This window comes from Episyrphus balteatus, chromosome 2 (genome assembly GCF_945859705.1).
Source record: "Episyrphus balteatus chromosome 2, idEpiBalt1.1, whole genome shotgun sequence".
In the NCBI taxonomy this organism is placed as follows: Eukaryota; Metazoa; Arthropoda; class Insecta; order Diptera; family Syrphidae; genus Episyrphus; species Episyrphus balteatus.
This window is the reverse complement of record NC_079135.1, coordinates 31,405,683-31,425,698: the sequence shown is the minus strand read 5'-3', so window position 1 is coordinate 31,425,698 and position 20,016 is coordinate 31,405,683. Positions and strand designations below refer to the sequence as shown.

Here is a 20,016-nt window from a genome sequence, read left to right as displayed (position 1 = left end):
GTAAACATGTTCGCTGTTGACTTTGGAGGCTTCAACATTTTTCGTTTCGCTTCAGCTGCGTACTAGGCTTTAGCAAGCATTCTTTAATGTATACCCTAGCTTCAAGTTCAACTTTTGAATCACATTATGATTTTTTTAAGGTTGAAATGCTGGGACACGTTACTAATTCAGCCGAATGTAGTCAACAACCAAAACTTCCTTCAAATATTCAAATATTTTTTTCTTACATCTGAGGCAGATATCTGCGGACCAAAGTCTCGAAACAAATTTTGGGTTATAGATAAGAGATCACAGTGAACAGAGGCCTATACGTTAAGGTAAAAAAAACTATATATTTTGTTTGGATTTTCGAGAAAAAAATCAAGGTTAACCCTTTAAGCCTAGTACGCTGATGCGAAACGAATTTTTTTTTCGTTTCGCTTCAGCAGCGTACTAGGCTCTACCGAAAAAAAAATAATTTAAAAAAATGTCCTACAAATTTATCGAGTAAAAAGAAAGGTCTTTTTAAGGTCTTCTTGAAGTTTTGGTTTCTGAGTTATTTGCATCCAAACAATTTTTTCTTACATTCGGGTTGCGGACCCAAGTCTCAAAACAAGTTTTGGTTTACAAATATGAGTTCACAGTGAACCAGGCTTATAGAATTTTCCATACCCACCGCTAGCGTTTATGTCCTGTCACTGCAAAAAGTTGCTATGGTTTAGGACAGCCATTATAGATTCAGTTGTACTTTCAAATATTTAAACCAAAGTTGAACAACTTTTATCTTTTGAATTTCGCAGTAGCAGAGTATAATTAGTACTACTAGATTGTCATTTCTAAATGTGAAAATAAGCAAGTAGGTGCTTGAACCACAGTTTAACTACAGTCAAGCCATCGATATCGGTGAGTTAAAACCTTGAACCAAGCCTGAACAAGATTTGCACTTAATGCAATTCCCATGTACTCGGGCAGAGTATCTACAGTAAAAATACTAGATGGTTTTACGGCGTAAAGTAATTTAGTACTTTCATTAGCCCTGTTCCTTTGGGAGGTGGCAAAGTACTACTAGCGATTTTCAATGGAACGCACTTCCAACGAATTCAATACAAATCGTTATCTACTCGGGAAGAAGAGCATGAGTAGATGATAGCACCAAAATCTACTATTAGTAGACTACCACCTCCAATGGAACATGGCTATTGTCTCATGTTCTTCACTCTCAAGTGAGTAGGTGGGAATTGGATTGGTTTTCTAATTTGTGCTCCAAGTCGCTAGCAAAATCCCTGTTCCTTTGGGTGGTGGCAAAGTAATACTAGTAGTTTACTAGCTATTATCAATGGAACAAATACAAATTGTATCTACTCGGGAAGAAGGGCATAGAGAAAGGAATACCTAGAGATAGAGACGCTACTTCTGGGGTTTTTCTCTTCGACCCTACAAGCTGCAATGAGAGAAAAAACTCCACAGTGCTTAGGGTCAATGTGGGTAAATGTAAACAGGGGTAAATGAAAACATGGCTCATAACAAGCTTCAGTTAAATCTATTTGATGCATCTATAAGTACAAATCGCGGACGCATGTATCTTTTAACTAATACGTCAAGCTCATTGCTGTCAAGAGAGAATTCATTCGACGAGCGTATTTTCCGTGAAAGATAATTTTTTAAAGTGCCAAACAAGTCGTTAGTCTTTCAGAAAAATTAAATATTTTTGCAGATTCAATTAAGTCAGTATAATTTGCAAATACTTTTTTGTTTTTAATTTTGATGTAGTTGATGTCAAATGACAGTACAAACCGTGCGTTTACATTTAAACGCGCGTTTATAGTTCAGTTTCCCAACTATAAAATTAACGTGGCGTTAACCCTTAACCTGACTATTAAATTGGTTATTGGTATGGACAAATATTTAAAGCTCAGTTAAATATTTAACTGAGCTTTAATTTTGATTATTGGTAAGGCCCTATGTGATACAAGCAAATTTTAAAATACAGGACATTTATGTCGATTTGCATGTGTTTACATTTACCCCAGAATATTTTTCATAATGGGTAAATGTAAACAACGTATTCTGGGGGTCAATATAAACATACATTTTTGGTGAAATTATTGGTTTTAATAAAAATAAAGTATTTTAGTCAATTACTATTGCTAAAGTGCCGCGGAGTCACATTTTAAAGTAGCCAACACCATCATTTTCAGTGGATGATGTTGCAACATCGGTCTTTGACGTAAAAAAACAAAAAATATTACGTTCAGAGCTGCTCAGGATGCATATTGGGCGCCTATATAAAGAATCAAAGGAAGAAAACAAAAACTTTTATTGGAATTTGAAAAAGTTTTTGTCAAATACCTTCTTGAACGTTTTTCAAGTTGTTATCCATATGATAAAGAGGAAATTCTTAATTTTAAACTACCGTTTACATCTACCCCGAATTTGTAAAAAAAACACAAACATGGTGGTATTTGTAAACATGCCACATTTGACAGTAATGTAAACAATTTGGGAAATATTTGTTTTTATTTTTAAAGAAGAATTGCCATCATTTCATATTTGCATTTGAAGATACCATTCAAGTTATTCCGTGAAAACATATAAAAATCTAAAGTCGAAAGAAAAAAAAGACATGAAATTGCTTACATTTACCCACATTGACACTATATGTGGTAGTTTTCGCGTGCATTTTAAATGGCACCAACACATTCAACTATGGAGTTTTGCTCAAAACAATTTAAGTGCCCAATAAGACGAATTAATTCATAAAATAATAATAATAAATTCAAAACACGAACCTGTATTTTTATTTCTGTACATATTTACTGAAAGGTGGGTGTCTGGAGTGAGCTATTTAAGCTTTTCAAGTTCATACACAAACCAAAATCATGTTTAAATTCGAAACATTATATATATATTTCAATCCATGAAAATACTTTAGTGACATCTTTTGGTAGATCTGCACTTCAATTTTCTGCATAAGGTTCAAACATAAAATAAACTAGCGATCCCAGCGGTGGCGACGCAAAACAGAAAATTCTACTTCATGACAGTACTATAAGAGTATATATACAATGTTATACCTTTCACACGTATTCATATTCACAGATAGGAAAACAAGAGAAAAATCAGAGAGATGTATACCAATTATCTGAAATTAAATTTGCGGGTGTTTTAGGCAAAGAGGGTACGAGTCGGCTCTCTAGGTATTCTTTCCTCTATGGCTAAAGTATTCAGAAGTAGTCTTGCATCGAAAAAAATGTACTAAAGGCTAGTCCACACCGGAAAAGGTACAATGCGGTAGCGGTACGGGTAATTTTATGAAAAAAATTCCACTATGGAATTACCACTACCGGATATACTGTGGTATAGCCTTTATAACAGTGATTTTAAAAGTTTTAAATTAAAAAAAATCCATTTTTGTCGGTTTTTGAAAAATCACTCTAGTATGCGCTTGGCCTTAAGCTCATTAAAATTGTACTAGAATACTTATGAACAAAAATACTAGTTTCATTTCCGAACTCTACTTCAAAATGTCAAAAACCACGCCATCATTTTTTATTCCGTCACTTTTCCACGTTACGTCACGTAGTTACTTGTCATTAAAAAAATAAAAGAGTTCCATATTTTCTCATCTCGACACGAGTTCAATTGAAAACACTTTCTTCAAATAAATTCCATTTGCGAAGTTTTATTTTTTGGCCGTGGTTAATTTATTTATCGTATGTCCATCCAGAATTTAAACACATTTGGTAAGAATTTGTGATTTAATTTAAAAAAAAAATATAAAATCCCTTATTTCCGACTTGAGAAAAATAATTTGCGTACCTCGTCATAGCACCAACTAAATTGACTCAATTAAAATGGCTGCCGATTTTGCTGTGTGTTTCACCATGAATTCCATTTTTTTTATAATTTCTTTTTAAAAATAGCTACAATTTTATTTCTTCGAAACAAAAAAATACAAAGAAAATATTTTTTTTTTCGAATTATTTCGAGAATATTTGTAGAGTCTCATGAGAAATAAATGTGGGTTCGGTCGAAGGTAACACAGTTCATTGTCACGGCCTTTTAAAAAATTCCTGGCTATTTTTTGTGACGTCATTAAAATGAATCAAATTCCTCAAATCGATGACATCGAGTTTCATCTGCACTTTCCAAAAATAACAAAATTTTCTATCAAGGGGATAATTATTAAAACAAAATTGTTATACATATATGAAGGTATAATGAAAGAAAAATGACCTATTTTCATAAACGTATATATTATGCAAAATTGTATCTCGGTACCATGCCCTACAAAATTATGTACATTTTTTATTTATATGGGATGGGCTGCGATTTGAGAAATTCAATTTATTTTTGTACGATTAGCATTGTTTTGTATAAACCATTATCATTTTAATATCCGAATGTCTTGTTCTGACCTAATTATTTAAATGAGCCTGTAAAATCTTTTCCTTTCTCTAAGACTCACCTGAATAGAATACTCTTCTTAATTTAACAGGTGTCGACTCTCACTGCTGCATTTTGAGATGCGGTATTATATCTATGATTATACTTAGTTTTTTTCTTGGTAATGCTCAGACACTCAACACTTATAAAGGAGGAATTTAGTTGCGTGGATTACTTTCAAAGTTTCCTATCCTTTCAATCGATTAATAAAATAAATTTTTTTTTTTTAAATGCTATCCTTTGGTTTCAAAAGAATATTGAGAACCAAGCGGTAGGTATACAATATTAGATTTTTAGTGAAAATTTGATTAGTTGACGAAAGATGTATTTGACAAAACGAAGTAAATTACACCAAGAAGAAAAGAGTGGGGTAGAGAGGGGAGATTTCGACACCCTAACAGTTAATGAATTTTAGTTATTTAACTAAATGAAATATTTATATCTTTTTGTTTGTAATTTAACTTTATATCTTTTTACCTAATTTTTAAAGGAAATTCTTAAAGTTACAACTTGTTTTTGAAAAATTATAACACAAAAAAAAAAAAAGGAAATTGGCAAATCCTCCCCCATCAAGGGAGCCTTCGTCAACCTCCGGCATTGGTTGGGAGATCAAGTCAAATAGAGAAATTTCAATCTAAAAACAAGAGAAAAGCTCAATAATGCAGAAATATATTCTTATTGAATGTAATAAAGTTTACTTACGGTAATTATACAACCTGGATGACCAAGCTTTGCTCGGTATCTTTAAATGTTATTAGATTACACTGTGCAAGTTTTTTGAAAAAAATTTTTGAGACAGAAACATTAACTGTTTCGCCCTATTTTCAATACTTCTAAATTATTTTACCAAATTATTTTAAACACAATTTGAACTACAAGTTAAGTTTTCGTTTGACATTGGATGTAAACAACGAATTAACATAGTGTTTGGTAGATATCGATAGTTTCCATTGTCGATTGTATCGATATTTTTAAGAAAAAACTATCGATAATAACGGTAGCCTTGTGGTATAATAATTTGGAAGTATTGAAACTATCGATAGTTTTGTGAAGTATCGATATACTCGACATTTTTTTGTTATCAATGCTATCGATAGTATGTCAAAGTTTAACCAACACTAAATTAACAGTTAAATTAATTTTTAATGGAAAACATGCTATGTATTTGTGCAAAAGAGAACAAAAACAGCGAAAAAACGATAACAATGTAAAAAATTTCGATTTTTTTAAAATTTTTAAAAAAAAAATCACTAAACATTCAAATAAATTGTTCAAAATTGTTTACAATGTCTTTCTACTGGTAGCAAATAACGTTTGAGCAGAATTATTAGCAATATAAACAATGTTTTTGATTGAAAAATGACTAAAAACAGTGGAAAATTCTCAAAATAATTGAAAAAACTTTCAAAAAAAATTTTGTTCGAAGTCGTACCGATAAATCGAAAAACTAATGATGCTAATGGATTTCTCGGGTCCGAAATATGGCGAAACAGTTATTCGCGCGCCTGTCAAGAATTTCGACTTGCACAGTGTTATTTTTGGTGAAAAAAGTATAAACCATATTTTTCGTGGCATTCTAAGGTTACGTGGGTTACAAAAAGTTATCGTTTTTTTACGTTTTAAATACATGAACAAATTCTCTGTAACTATTCCTAATATTAAGTTTAGAAACATCAACCTTGACAATTCTATTAATAAAACTCCAGATAAAAGCTATTTAAAAGAACCATTTTCATTAATTAGTGTTTGAGTAAACAACACGTAAAACAAAAATAATCAACTCTATAACAGTTGTCATATTTGTACTACAACGACAGAAAAACGACTTTCGTTCTTAGAGCAAGTTGTTTTCGACCAACGTTTTAGTACAAACGACATACGTAAAAAAAGTGAATGTATGATCTTCTTTTCTATCTTGATGCACGAAGAAAAAAATAAGTCAATTAGAATGATACAAAAACGTATTATTCAATGTATTCATACTACCAATTAAAGAAATAACTTAATAGTTTCTATACATGATCAAAAATGTCTAAAAAAAAGATTTCGCGGTTTTTTTTGTGTCCGCCGAAAAAAATAATATACGAGAAAGTACTTCCGAAATTTTGGTTTCGCCTAGGGGAAGAAACCCTCAAATGTCCATCGAAATCTTTAAAGCAGTTGCCAAAAAAATCTTTTATATGGGAAATGTTGATGTGTTAGTGGGCGGATTTTTTCTTAAAGTGCATCCAAAATATTTTACTCGTCTAGAGAATCATATCCTGAAAATTTCATCGAAGTCCTTAAAATTGTTACCGAAAAAACTTATATGTTAAAAAAGTGGGCGTGGCAGTGGGCGGATTTTTTCAAAAGTACTTCCAAAACATTTTACTCGCTTAGAGGAACAAACCCTGAAAATTTCATCGAAATCGTTAGAATCGTTTCTGAGAACCCAGTTTTATATATACATATGTATATACATATAAACATTTTTAGCTCGTTATAAGATGATTAAAAGATTAAGGGTATTCACGTAACGAGATAAATTTCCACTTTGTAGAAAATAGACAATTCCGCAAAAGGTTTAACTGAACACCCCAGCAGAAAATAATTGCGTAAAAAAGCTGTTTGTTAAACGTCAAATTGAACTTATATAAAATTTGTTCAATTAAGGGCCAATTTTTCAATAGTTAGTTAAACAGTCAGTTAGTACTTATTCCTAAGGATAGAGAAAAAATCAATTTTTCAATAGGCTAATATAGCTTATTCCTAAGAATAAAACTATCTGCTTCTTTCAGAGACGAATAAAAATCATTCTAAGGAATAATCTCAAAAAAAATATTGTGTCAGTTGTCAAAGCTGTTTTGAAAGAATTTTGAAAAAAATACAGTGGAACACAAGAAAACAAAAACAATCATGAATAAAAATGACGTTTAATTTTAAATATTTTTGAATTCGACAATTTTTGTTTGTTATTTTGTAGAATAAATTATTCTTGATTGAAAAATTCAATGTTTTTATCTGATTGTTTATGAGCCTAATAACTTTATTTGTCGAACAGTTAACTGACTGTTTATTAGAAGATTGAAAAATTGGCTCTAAAAAAAATAAAGTCAAGCTAATTTTGCAAATAGGTACTATGCAACAATAAAAAAAAGTAATCTGCTCAGATAAAATAATATTCTCTTTTCAATATTAACATATTTTATGTGTGGTTATCTGAATAATAAGACATAAATCGCGTTCAAAAACATATTCCAGATACGGGTATATCCCAGATAGCCTATCCGATAGGTGATTGAACACACCCAAAGTTTATCAGATTTTTTTCTACGGTTTCTCCTTCAAATTTGTGAGATAATATTCTATGATTTGCAGAATATTTTTCCCATACGAATTTTGACAGCTCATTTCTACCTATAGAAAATTCTACGGTTTCTATGGGTTTTCCGCGCTTACGTTAATACCCCTATTATATTTTGTTGTTGTTTTTTTAATCGGGACTAAATTGTTCTTTTAATTTCGTACTTTTTTGAAGCACCTGAAGGAGTTTCTGCAATATCTGAATAAAAAATTAAGAAAATGTTTCCATATTTGAAGAGTTTTCCATTTTTTTTTTTAAATGAAATCGGATTTTTTAGGCCAAACTTCAAATGTGGCCTTCTATGGAAACTGCTATTCTTATATAAAATAACCGTTGAACTGAACTTCATACAAACCTTCTTCACTTGGTCTTTTTGTTTATTCACTCCTTATTTTGTTTCAATTTCGAAATTGAAGCTGTTTAGGTCATGTTCAAAGATCAGCCCAATACATGGTTGAATCATAGTTGAACCACATGTGCTTATAATTTAATGTTAGCATAGACCTTGTGCTCATTCATCTACTTCGTCATTTTTAGGTTTTCTTAAATGTATAAGATTTTTTTCCGGCTATTACTGCAATAGTAGGAAAACTGGTAGAAAATGGTACAATTACCCTTTTTCAATATGTATTTCAATTTGTATTATTGTATTTATTTTCAAGCAAAAAAAAATCACGAAATTGTAGTTTAGTTCTTTTCAATCTCGTGAACGTTGGATTAGAAAACTACGAAATCTCGCAATGCACCTTAAATAAGAAAAGGACAAATGTCACTTTAATTTGGCAAATCGGTAATTAAATAACTAGTTTATTCATAATAAGGGGAGCGTACGATTGAGCCAAAGATAGATACGGTTCACTGAGTCTTTCACACTTTAATACTGCCTGCTGAGAGTATGAGTAAACTAATCATAGGCTTGTAATTAGACTTCTAATTAAACTTAAGCTTCTTTCTAAGCAAAAGTACGTTGAAATTTTATTAAATTTGAATTTTCCTATCTTATAGACCCCTTTGCTGATGCAATCAAGGGTGCTGATGATGATGTACAAGACGGGCTTGTACACATAAGAATTCAGCAAAGAAATGGTCGTAAGACACTAACCACAGTTCAAGGGCTATCATCAGAATATGACCTGAAGAAAATTGTCCGAGCATGTAAGAAGGTAAGATATTTTGTTTTTATTAAATTTTTGGATTTATCTTTATAACTTTGAAATTATATCAGGAATTCGCATGCAACGGCACTGTCATTGAACATCCAGAATACGGTGAAGTTCTCCAGCTCCAGGGCGATCAAAGAGAAAATATCTGCCAGTGGTTGACAAAATCCGGACTGGCAAAGCCCGATCAGCTTAAGGTGCACGGTTTCTAAGAAACCAAAATTTACCACAAATCGTAACATGAGATTTTCCATTTATTCAAATATTATGTTAACAAAGAATAAGGAATTCTTCGTGTAATGCTAATTAAATAATTTTAAAAGAACAAAACATATAATAAACAAAAAAAAAGAAGAAAGAAACAAAAATAAACAAATTCTAAAAAACAACATAAAACAAAAAAAGAAGTTTAAAATCAGCAAAACAAATACAAAATAATAATAATAATAAAAAAAATGTTTTCACATACAAACTAAGAGCGTGTACATCGCTTTATTGATTTTCTTTTTCCTTTAAATGAAACAAAATATTTATAATAACATATTTGTAATAACTTTTAATAAACTTTAAAAAAAAAAACAAAAAAAAATAGATGAACAAACAAAAACACCACCTTCACGTTATTTGCAAAAACGCTTTCAATCTTATGAAACTTTAAAATTTTGTGGAGATTTTCTTTTCTTTTGAAACTTAACTTTTTATGAGCTTTCCTGTTTTTTGTTTGTTTTCATTTAATTAGTGTTACCATTTGTTTTCGTATAATTTATAAATCCTAACAAGTTAATCAGTATGATGTTCCATTTAATCTCTAATAATACCACAGTCAAAATTATTGAATTGACTGCTTGGAGTATGAGTTATATAGAAATTAAAAAAAGTATTTAATAAAAAAAAAAAAAACAACAAACAAGTAAAATACTAAAGGAGAAAATACAAACAAGTGAGTTTATTCATTATTCGAGTAGGGTAATACATACATAATTTTATTAGTTAATAGATATGAATGAAGTAATTAATAAAAATATATTGGAACGTGAATGTCTTGTTATTTCTTATGAATTTCGACTTTTTATATGTAATTAAAAATATGTTAAATTTGATCAAATCGTTAGAAAAATTATGGTATGTTATGTTTGTTCGTAAATTTTCGAAATTGTAAAACTTCCTAGAAATACCTTTTGGCGTATGTAGTGGTGGGGGTTTCTGCTTTCAACTCTAGTTTATACCACCTTACAATCTTTTTAAGGGTCTTTACACTTTGACAAATTCCAGTCATGAGGAAGTGTATCATTTTACCTTAATCGGATAAGGCAATAAATAAATATACTTTCAGGTGGCAATGAAACCCGAACAACCGTAAAGTTTTCTTTCTCAATCATTTTTTATATCAAAGAAATTAATCAAAAAAGGATCTTCTTTGGAGATGGAAAAATTGAAGTGCCCTACCGGAGGTAACTATTTGTAATCTTTTTCTAAAAGCCAATTGTACAAATTATTTCAAGGTTATTTAGCCTTATCTCGAATAAAAATTCCTGATTTCTCATTTTGGGAACTTTGCTATCAAGTTCAATAGCGAATAATTTTTTCCAGGGAACTTTTTCATAATTTGAATGTAGAAATTTCCGCAAGTAAGTTGAGGGGCAAAAAGTTGTTTGAGTTCAGATAAATAATTTATTGGGTCGAATTACGATCATACTCGTACGTTAAAGTTTTGAATATAGCTGTCTCTATTTTTTTCAGTACAAAAATATAGAGACACATAGCGTCAATACGTTAACGTGTGATCGAAATCGTATGCCGTAATTCGGCCCCCGTATTCGAACCCATCTGTGGAAAGCATATTGAATTAGCAATCCATCTCCTTAGCCAATCGGCCACCTCGTCAAGTTTGAGTGGACTGGCAGTTTGTTGTAAATGTCAAAATATGTAACTTCGAAAATTATGAGCATTGCTAATTCCTATTGTGACCATACGACAAAGTAAATTTTCATACGCATACGCCGCAAAAAAAAGTATTACATAAAATTAACTATTTTAAAAAAGAATATACATTTTAAAACCACCAATTTGCGTTTATTGGAAAATTAACTTTTACATTTTTAAAACTAGGTGACAATAGATAGCTGCGTTTTATTATGATGATCCATATAGATACAAAATAAAACGATTGGATCAATACGGAAGAAGAATTGTATCATTGTATATATACACTAGCCCAAAAAATTAAGGGAACAAAACAAAAATCGTGTTTTTTTAGTTATTTTCGATAGGCTGTACTGTATCTCAGTAAAAAATGATCGCATCATGACAAAATAAAAAGCATGTGAAAGCTCTATTCTTCTAGTTTCAGGATTAAAGCCTGGTACGCTTTTCGCGCTAAATTTTAGCTGAGATAAAATTCCCATACAAGTTATCGATAATTTGTATGGGATCCATTTTAGCTCAGATAAAATTTTTCGATAATTTGTATGGGAGCTAAAATTTAGCGCGAGCAGCGTACCAGCAATGAGCAGCGTACCAGGCTTTAAATGTTAAAATATTTTCTTTCTAAGGCCTGGTACGCTGCTCGCGCTAAATTTTAGCTGAGATAAAATTCCCATACAAGTTATCGATAACTTGTATGGGATCCATTTTATCTCAGCTAAAAATTTTCGATAATTTGTATGGGAGCTAAAATTTAGCGCGAGCAGCGTACCAGGCTTAACGGTAAAGCCAAAACCAAAAACCATACTTTTGACTTTGACTATCAATATCTCAACAACGGATCACTGTACAGAACATACAAGGACACATTTAAAAACTTCATTCAATTCTCTACAAAGGAATTAAGTTTGCTTTGTTAAACAAAATGTTTTCTTATTTTTTAGATTAATTTAGAAAAGCTATCAAAATAGGCATTTTTACGGTTTTTTTTTGGAAAATTTACCGCTATTTTATTTCTATGGGTGATAAGATTAAACTGAGGCTTAATTATTGAAGCTTCATATACCTGTAATTAGTTTGCAAAGTTTCAGACTTAAAGCCTGGTACGCGGCTCGCGCCAAATTTTAGCTGAGATAAAATTCCCATACAAGTTATCGATAACTTGTATGGGATCCATTTTATCTCGGCTAAAAATTTTCGATATTTTGTATGGGAGCTAAAATTTAGCGCGAGCAGCGTACCAGGCTTAAGCCTGGTACGCTGCTCGCGCTAAATTTTAGCTGAGATAAAATTCCCATACAAGTTATCGATAACTTGTATGGGATCCATTTTATCTCGGCTAAAAATTTTCGATAATTTGTATGGGAGCTAAAATTTAGCGCGAGCAGCGTACCAGGCTTTAAGGCTTAACTACATTCACTTTTTGATTTCAAAAAGTGAAAAAGTGAAAAATACACACATACTACTAGCGACATCTTCATACGAAAATGAGTATCAAAATTGTGTTTAAAACTTTAAGATTATCTGTCATTTTTGTGAAAAAAAATTGTGCAGTTATTAGTTTTTGTCTTGCGGTCAAGATGTGAGTACTAAACATTTTTGTTTTATTTCTTAAGATTTTATAATTTCTTTTAAATATGTGGGCATAAAGAAACTTCATCATTGAACTGTATGCATTCATTTCCGTTGTTCATCTAGCTCATCGCCACCGCTGGAAAAGAAAACAAGAACAAACCAAAGAGTCCCCGCTTTTCCGAGAAGCATCACGACATGGTGTTTTCCAATTTAAGCCTGGTACGCTGCTCGCGCTAAATTTTAGCTCCCATACAAATTATCGAAAATTTTTAGCCGAGATAAAATGGATCCCATACAAGTTATCGATAACTTGTATGGGAATTTTATCTCAGCTAAAATTTAGCGCGAGCAGCGTACCAGGCTTTAATTGGATTTTGTTATTGCGCTATTCATGCAAATATAAATATTGGAAATAAACACCACTTGCTGGGTGATGGTGTGGTCCAGTATGATAAGCTTTAAGGATAGATTTATTCTTGGAGTAGGAGATTGTGATTGGTGGTGGTGTTGCGGTGGCCGATAGAAATTTCTTTTTGGAGGTTACCATCGAACTAATACCGTCTCCTCAGTCGGTCGGTGGAAAAGCAACGAAACAAAAAAGAAACCAAAGTGAAATAAGCAATTATTATGTATCTTTTAGGCCAAAGAAAAATTTTAAATTGAAAACATGTGTTCGGGTTTCATTTATTGTATTATACCGATTGTATCAAGATATGTGGCAGGAGGGCTACAGGTTCCAAGGCTATAGAAATGATATATTTTTACATCAAATCACAAAGGAAAACCTTTTGAAATTACAACAAACCTTTTAAAAGATTATGTTGGATTGGAATTTGTTTCGAATTTATAAATTTTTGTTGAAATTTTTTTTTGTTTACAACAAATCATCTGTCAAAAAAAGGCATGTTCATTGAAAATTATCCTTTGCAACGCCATCTAGCAATCATTTTCTTAAGTTGTTGGTTTGCATGTATTGGTGTTTTCAAAAAGTGAAAAAGTAAAAGTTAAAAATGTTTTAACTTTCACTTTTGTTTTTCTGAGATGAAAGATAGAATTTTGCAGTTTGTTGGTGAAAGACAAAACATTTTTTCACTTTTGTACTTTTTGAAGTTGAATGTAGTTAAGCCTTAAAGCCTGGTACGCTGCTCGCGCTAAATTTTAGCTCCCATACAAATTATCGAAAATTTTTAGCCGAGATAAAATGGATCCCATACAAGTTATCGATAACTTGTATGGGAATTTTATCTCAGCTAAAATTTAGCGCGAGCAGCGTACCAGGCTTAAGCCTGGTACGCTGCTCGCGCTAAATTTTAGCTCCCATACAAATTATCGAAAATTTTTAGCCGAGATAAAATGGATCCCATACAAGTTATCGATAACTTGTATGGGAATTTTATCTCAGCTAAAATTTAGCGCGAGCAGCGTACCAGGCTTTATTCATTAAAGCCTGGTACGCTGCTCGCGCTAAATTTTAGCTGAGATAAAATTCCCATACAAGTTATCGATAATTTGTATGGGATCCATTTTAGCTCAGATAAAATTTTTCGATAATTTGTATGGGAGCTAAAATTTAGCGCGAGCAGCGTACCAGGCTTAAGCAGTTTTTCTGTTGTGAGAGGGTTTAAACTTTTGAATCGAAATAAAACACCCTATTTCTGCAGGTCTAAATGACTTCTTGTAACTTTTTTATGAGCAAAAATCAAATTCTTTTGAATTTATTTGATAATTTGATTGAAAAATATCGTCTAAATTTAAGATAAAATAACCCCAACAGAAAGCAGGATCTTGTGTTACGAGTACAATTGATCCAGATCGACATGAATAATAAAACACGGCTAATGATTTTCCTTGTTATCCTTGAATGCAGTTTAGTAATTTCAAAATTAAAACAAACAAAAAACTAAAATTGTTAGCAGTAGACCGGTATTTGTGGATAAAGCCTGGTACGCTGCTCGCGCTAAATTTTAGCTGAGATAAAATTCCCATACAAGTTATCGATAACTTGTATGGGATCCATTTTATCTCAGCTAAAAATGTTCGATAATTTGTATGGGAGCTAAAATTTAGCGCGAGCAGCGTACCAGGCTTAAGTTCTAACTTTGACGACTTTGGCGCTACATGTGTAGCCTCCAATTTATAATATCGTAAAAAATATACTCATCTGGCAATGATATAAAATTGATTGTCAGTTGTTGCTCAATTTGACATTTTCTGACAAACACAATTTTTTGTTGTTGTTTTCAAATTCATATTTGATATCATAGAAATGGAATCTGAAGAACTTTTAACCCAGGGAGCAGAAGCCCGAGTTTATATTGGCAAATTAAACGACGAAAAATGCATCATAAAAGAAAGATTTATCAAAAAATATCGCCACCCAGATCTGGATAGCACAATTACTAAACAACGTATCAAAGCTGAAAACAATGCCATTACACGATGTCTCGCCGCTGGAGTTCTAGCACCAAAAGTTCTTCAAGTCAATTATAATTCCAAGAAAATCTACATGGAATATTTTGATAAAGCAATAACATGCAAGGAATATATCAAGAAGATTGTCTCAACTAAATCTATCGCTGAATCGGAAACTAAACTATCAGAGCTTTGTGTGGCAATAGGAGTAATTCTCAGCAAAATTCATACTAACAATATAATTCACGGAGATTTAACAACATCTAACATTTTAGTTGATCCGAAAGTAGATGACTTCAGTGAGTATGAATTGATTTTAATTGATTTTGGGTTGAGTCAATATAGCCAGAGTCCTGAGGATAAGGGGGTCGATTTGTACGTGTTGGAGAGGGCTTTACTTAGTACACACAGTCAACAGCCTAAGCTTTTTGAAATTATTTTGGCATCATACCAAAAACAGACGCAAGATGGTGAAGCGGTTATAGCAAGATTTCAAGAAGTGAGGAGACGTGGTCGTAAGCGAAACATGGTTGGTTAGTAATATTAACTTGAACAACTCAACCAACATTTTGAATCTTTTGAATTTACACTACTTGACTTGCGATTAATAAAAAAAATAAAAAGTTTACAATTTAGTATTTTCTTAATAATAAAGTTATTCAAAATTAGATTTCGTTGCTAACAGTTTTCTGTTTCATAGCTCATTAAGTAAAATTTGGAGACTCGTCCAAACTCTTTTGAGTTCTCAAAAACACTGAAAGATTCTAGCATAGCTTCCATTTCAATTGCGAAGATTCTTTCGGCCGAGCCAAATCACACCGTTATGTATTTATATTATAGAAATCAGATGGTAGGTGGTGGTGTCCTTTCGTATATTAAGTGAGTGAGACTCCAAGAGTGAGACTAGCTGGGTCAACCCACAAACCACAATCACCTTGATGTCAAGTTGGAATTATTTTCTATTTTCTTTTTGTTTTTTTTTTTTGTTAAGCTGGTCGCTGTCTAGGTTCGTAGGAAGATGTTCCTGATGTTTCATAGAGTTGGTTGTTACATCGAAAACCATTTGGCCTACACTACGAGAAAAAAAAAACTATTTTAATAGTTAAAACCGGGATAACTATCCAAAAAAAGTCATTATTAACTATTTAAATAGTCACTATTTAAATAGTTATATGTGACTATTTGAACAGTCAATAATGACTATTTTGAATAGTTATCCCGGTTTTAACTATTTAAATAGTTAATTTTTCTCTGAGTGTATAGATGACTATTATAAAGAGAAGGTCCTTCTCTTCCACATTGCCCATTATGGTGATTACGAAAACACGACAGGCTGGTGCTTCGCTGTTCATACGTTCCACTGGACTCAGTCATCTTAACCGCTGAGTTTTAATTTTAAGCTTTCTGACGTATAGCACATATAGCTCGTTTTTGTATCTTCTTCTCCAGACTGAACTAAACAATTCCCGAAGAATCTTTTATACAAAGAAACCTAAAAGGTTTCCGCTCTTGTCAATGTCCATTGCTCCGACAGTGCTGGAATGATAAAGGTCTTGAATAGGGTTTCCTGGTTACTTTAAGAGACGGATTTACTGATTTAATACCTTTTAGGGCCAATTTTTCAATAGACAGAAACCTCAGTTAGAGCTTATTCCTAGGAATAAAAGTTTTTTTTTTACATTGATATTTATTCTTCTGAGGGCTAACTGACTCTCAGGGCGTAGTCGGAAGAAGCAGCGATTGGTAAGATAAGAGTGGTTTTTCAGGGGTCGAACTACGGCATACGTTCGTTAACTATTGCTCTCTCTATTTAATACGTTAACGTACGTATGCCGTAGTTCGACCTCAGGGTTCAGCTTACGGCTGATAAATGAAGTTTAATATAATTTATTTAGCATTCTTGCTATATTGAAAGAAATTGGATCATTTGTATCAAAACACTTAGGTGTCTATCCCATTTGATGTTTGGTCGAACTTTCAAACAATTTTTTTTAAAGTTAATTTTATTTTTATTTACAACTGTCTGAATACTTTTTCATGCATCTGTAGATATTTTTATTGTGCTGTCAAAATCAGCTGTGCATACAGAAAACGTTCATTCTTTGTTGTTGTTAAAAAAAAGAAAAACTGATTTCATCTGTGAAATGAATCATCAGCAGCAACAGTAGTAAATAATTTTTTTTTATAAAAAACAACTTTGTGGAACAATTAAAATAATGTTTAATAACTTTTTTGGAAAACAACCTACGGTAAAGGAGCAACAACGTGAAAATGATCGAAATCTTCGCAAAGCAAGTCGAGATATCGAACGAGAACGTCGCAAACTAGAAGACGAAGAAAAAAAGCTAGAACTCGAAATCCGTAAGAATGCCCAAGCTGGAAATAATGATGTGTGTAAAATTCTAGCCAAACAATTGATCGAGATAAGAAAGCAAAAAAGTCGAACATTTGCTGCAAATAGTAAAATCACTTCGATTGGTTTCCAAAATAAAACAATTGGCTCGAATATTGCTTTGGCCGATGCCATGAGTACAACATCAAAGACCATGGCCGACATGAATAAGGTAATGCGTCCCGAAGCTATAGCAGCTAGTATGCGTAACTTCCAACAAGCTAATATGAAGATGGAAATGACTGATGAAATGATAAATGATACATTGGATGATATGTTAACCGAATCGGGTGATGAAGATGAAAGTAATGCTGTTGTCAATAAGGTGCTCGATGAGATTGGTATTGAAATATCTGGAAAGATGGCAAACATTCCATCGGCAGGCGGAGAGCTTGAATCGAATAAAACATCTGAGAAGGATATTGCTGCTCAGTTGGCTAAGCTAAGGTCAACATAAACCTGCATTGTTTTTTTTCTTTATTTTGTAGGTATTACTTTTTTGATGTTGTTTGTATGGGGAAAATTTATGTTATTATGTAAAATAAAAAAAAAACGCCTTAATCTTTATCACCAAATGTTTTATTTTCCACTACCCTCGTATTAAAAAATTAAATTTACAATCTTGAGTTCATTCCTCCAGAAGCAACAATTCCTTCACCTGTAATGTAACTAGCATCATCGGACACTAGAAATGACGCTACACCTGCAATTTCGTCAGATTCTCCTAACCGTCTCAAGGGAATCCTCGTTAATGCTTCTTCATGTGCGGATTCACTTTCATAAAGCTGAAAAAAAAATTTGAATACCAGAAGTTTGTAAATAAGAAATTTAGATTAAATGCAACTTACCGCTCTTGAAAACTTTGTTCGAATGATACCTGGGGCTATACAATTAACACGAATTCCTTCAGGAGCAAGTTCTTTGGCTGCTGCCTTTGTTAAACCAATAAGGGCAGTCTTACTCACAGAATAAGCACCCAGCAACTAGATTAATTAGTAGAAACAATTGACTTGGTTAAATTTAAATTCATTCCAAATAAGTACCTCAAATGGATCGTAACCAGCAATAGAAGAAACAAAAACAATATTTGACCCTTTAGACTTTCTCAAAAGAGGCAACGACTCTTTGGCCAAGAGAAATGATGATTTAACATTAACATCAAATATTTTATCCCATGAAGACTCATCACAAGTTAATACGCCACCAACTGTAGGATTAGCAGCTGCGTTGGACACTAAAATATTCAATTTTCCATACTTTTTAATGGTTTCTTCGAACAGTGATTTTCTATCTGCTGCTAGACCCACATGACACTTGACTCCTAGTACTTCCAGATTAAGTTTCTTAAGACTGTCAACAGCCGAATCAACATTGCTTTGCTTACGACTGCTGACAACAACACTTGCACCGTCTTCGGCTAAACGTTTTGCTATTGAGAATCCAATTCTAACACAAATTTTATAAAGACAAGTTTTAAGAAAATAGTTATATAAATTCAATATTGTGCTACCCATCAGTTGAAGCTGTGACAATTGCAACTTTTCCTTGTAGTCTTTTCATTTTGTTTGTAAATGCTTTGACTTGACCGTTTAGTCCTCACTAGACTAGATACAGATCGTACTTTGAACCCAATGAACTTATGAACGTGTTTTATTTAATATGAACGGTTCTATCATCTATCTAATCGATAGTCTTTACTAATCCAATCGATTGTACTTTCTGACCCAAGAAAATATAAAATAATAAAATAAATGCACAGTTTTATGTTATTTTTTAAAATGTTATCAGCAGAAAAATAATAAAAAAAAAATACATGAATAAATCCTAACCCAAAATGAACTGAAACTGAGTCGGTGTTTTGAGAATTCATTTATCAATTTTTTGATGACATAAGGGGAAGTTCACATTTAAGCGAATTATGAGTTTTTCCAAACCCACGCATATTTGTCGTCGCGACCAGGGTTCGGACTTTACTTCGATCGAAGTAGATTTACTTCGATTTTGGGAAAAAAATAAAATCTACTTCCCTACTTCTCTTTTTCAGGATCTACTTCTATTTCTTGATTGAAAAATATTTTTCAAATAATAAATTTAGAGAAAGGGATTTAACTTCAATTTTAAATCTGGTCGAGGCAATGAGAAATAAAGCTCAACTGAAATCTCAAATGATGAATGAAGGTCAATTATTCTTCGAATTCAAGATATAAATAAAGTTTATCAAAGTAATTTTGACTGATTTTGGAGAATGCCTGATCAAAAATTTGTTAGATTATGCTGAATTAACCGTTTTACCCAAAGCACCGTTACAACTACTAGATGAGAAAGGTTTTTTGGAAAAGATCATAATAAAAAAAGTAAAGAAAAATAATTTTCTTGAAAAATAATTTATTTAGAATAAATTTTTGTAAATAAATGTTCTGAAACTTTAATTTTGAAATCTACTTCCGAAATTTGGGATCTACTTCACTTTTTTTTTCAAATTTGCTTCGAAATTTTGAAACTGAAGTCCGAACCCTGGTCGCGACAGAATACATTCAAATGTGTAGGTTTATGGAATTTCTTTCGTTTCGCCATTAAAGCCTGGTACGCAGCTCGCGCTAAATTTTAGCTCCCATACAAATGATCGAAAAATTTTATTTGAGCTAAAATGGATCCCATACAAATTATCGATAACTTGTATGGGAATTTTATCTCGGCTAAAATTTAGCGCGAGCAGCGTACCAGGCTTCAAAAACGAGTTGCTTTTGAAGGGTTTCATACATGGTATAATAAGACAAGGTATGATC

The 20,016-nt window shown here is 32.1% G+C and overlaps 4 protein-coding genes across 4 annotated transcripts; 3 read left to right on the top strand and 1 right to left on the bottom strand.

The window, feature by feature from the left end:
- The first annotated feature begins 3,552 nt into the window (after positions 1-3,552).
- LOC129910704 (eukaryotic translation initiation factor eIF1) lies at positions 3,553-9,966 on the top strand. Its single transcript, XM_055988192.1, has 3 exons — positions 3,553-3,722; positions 8,774-8,931; positions 8,994-9,966. The coding sequence occupies exons 1-3, from the start codon at positions 3,695-3,697 to the stop codon at positions 9,138-9,140; spliced, it is 333 nt and encodes a 110-aa protein (XP_055844167.1). The 5' UTR covers positions 3,553-3,694; the 3' UTR covers positions 9,141-9,966.
- Positions 9,967-14,620: 4,654 nt separating this feature from the next.
- LOC129910145 (EKC/KEOPS complex subunit TP53RK) lies at positions 14,621-15,469 on the top strand. The gene has a single exon (XM_055987416.1). The coding sequence runs from the start codon at positions 14,693-14,695 to the stop codon at positions 15,374-15,376; it is 684 nt and encodes a 227-aa protein (XP_055843391.1). The 5' UTR covers positions 14,621-14,692; the 3' UTR covers positions 15,377-15,469.
- A 1,477-nt stretch (positions 15,470-16,946) lies between these two features.
- On the top strand, positions 16,947-17,797 carry LOC129911263 (charged multivesicular body protein 2b). The gene has a single exon (XM_055988994.1). The coding sequence runs from the start codon at positions 17,055-17,057 to the stop codon at positions 17,685-17,687; it is 633 nt and encodes a 210-aa protein (XP_055844969.1). The 5' UTR covers positions 16,947-17,054; the 3' UTR covers positions 17,688-17,797.
- Positions 17,788-19,068, bottom strand: LOC129911262 (dehydrogenase/reductase SDR family member 4). Its single transcript, XM_055988992.1, has 4 exons — positions 18,741-19,068; positions 18,274-18,676; positions 18,079-18,213; positions 17,788-18,015 (listed from the first exon to the last, which is right to left on the bottom strand). Exons 1-4 carry the CDS (start codon positions 18,788-18,790, stop codon positions 17,845-17,847), a joined length of 759 nt encoding a protein of 252 aa, XP_055844967.1. The 5' UTR covers positions 18,791-19,068; the 3' UTR covers positions 17,788-17,844.
- Positions 19,069-20,016: the final 948 nt, after the last annotated feature.

Excerpts from the sequence above, each read along its gene's own strand:
- LOC129911263 (XM_055988994.1), top strand. The coding sequence starts at position 17,055 with ATGTTTAATAACTTTTTTGGAAAACAACCTACGGTAAAGGAGCAACAA.
- LOC129910145 (XM_055987416.1), top strand. The coding sequence starts at position 14,693 with ATGGAATCTGAAGAACTTTTAACCCAGGGAGCAGAAGCCCGAGTTTAT.
- LOC129911262 (XM_055988992.1), bottom strand. The coding sequence starts at position 18,790 with ATGAAAAGACTACAAGGAAAAGTTGCAATTGTCACAGCTTCAACTGAT. Across the intron at positions 18,677-18,740 it reads GTCACAGCTTCAACTGATGG|AATTGGATTCTCAATAGCAA; the intron begins GTAGCACAATAT and ends AATTTGTGTTAG. Across the intron at positions 18,016-18,078 it reads GAACAAAGTTTTCAAGAGCG|CTTTATGAAAGTGAATCCGC; the intron begins GTAAGTTGCATT and ends TTTTTTTTTCAG.
- LOC129910704 (XM_055988192.1), top strand. The coding sequence starts at position 3,695 with ATGTCCATCCAGAATTTAAACACATTTG. Across the intron at positions 3,723-8,773 it reads CCAGAATTTAAACACATTTG|ACCCCTTTGCTGATGCAATC; the intron begins GTAAGAATTTGT and ends CCTATCTTATAG. Across the intron at positions 8,932-8,993 it reads TTGTCCGAGCATGTAAGAAG|GAATTCGCATGCAACGGCAC; the intron begins GTAAGATATTTT and ends AAATTATATCAG.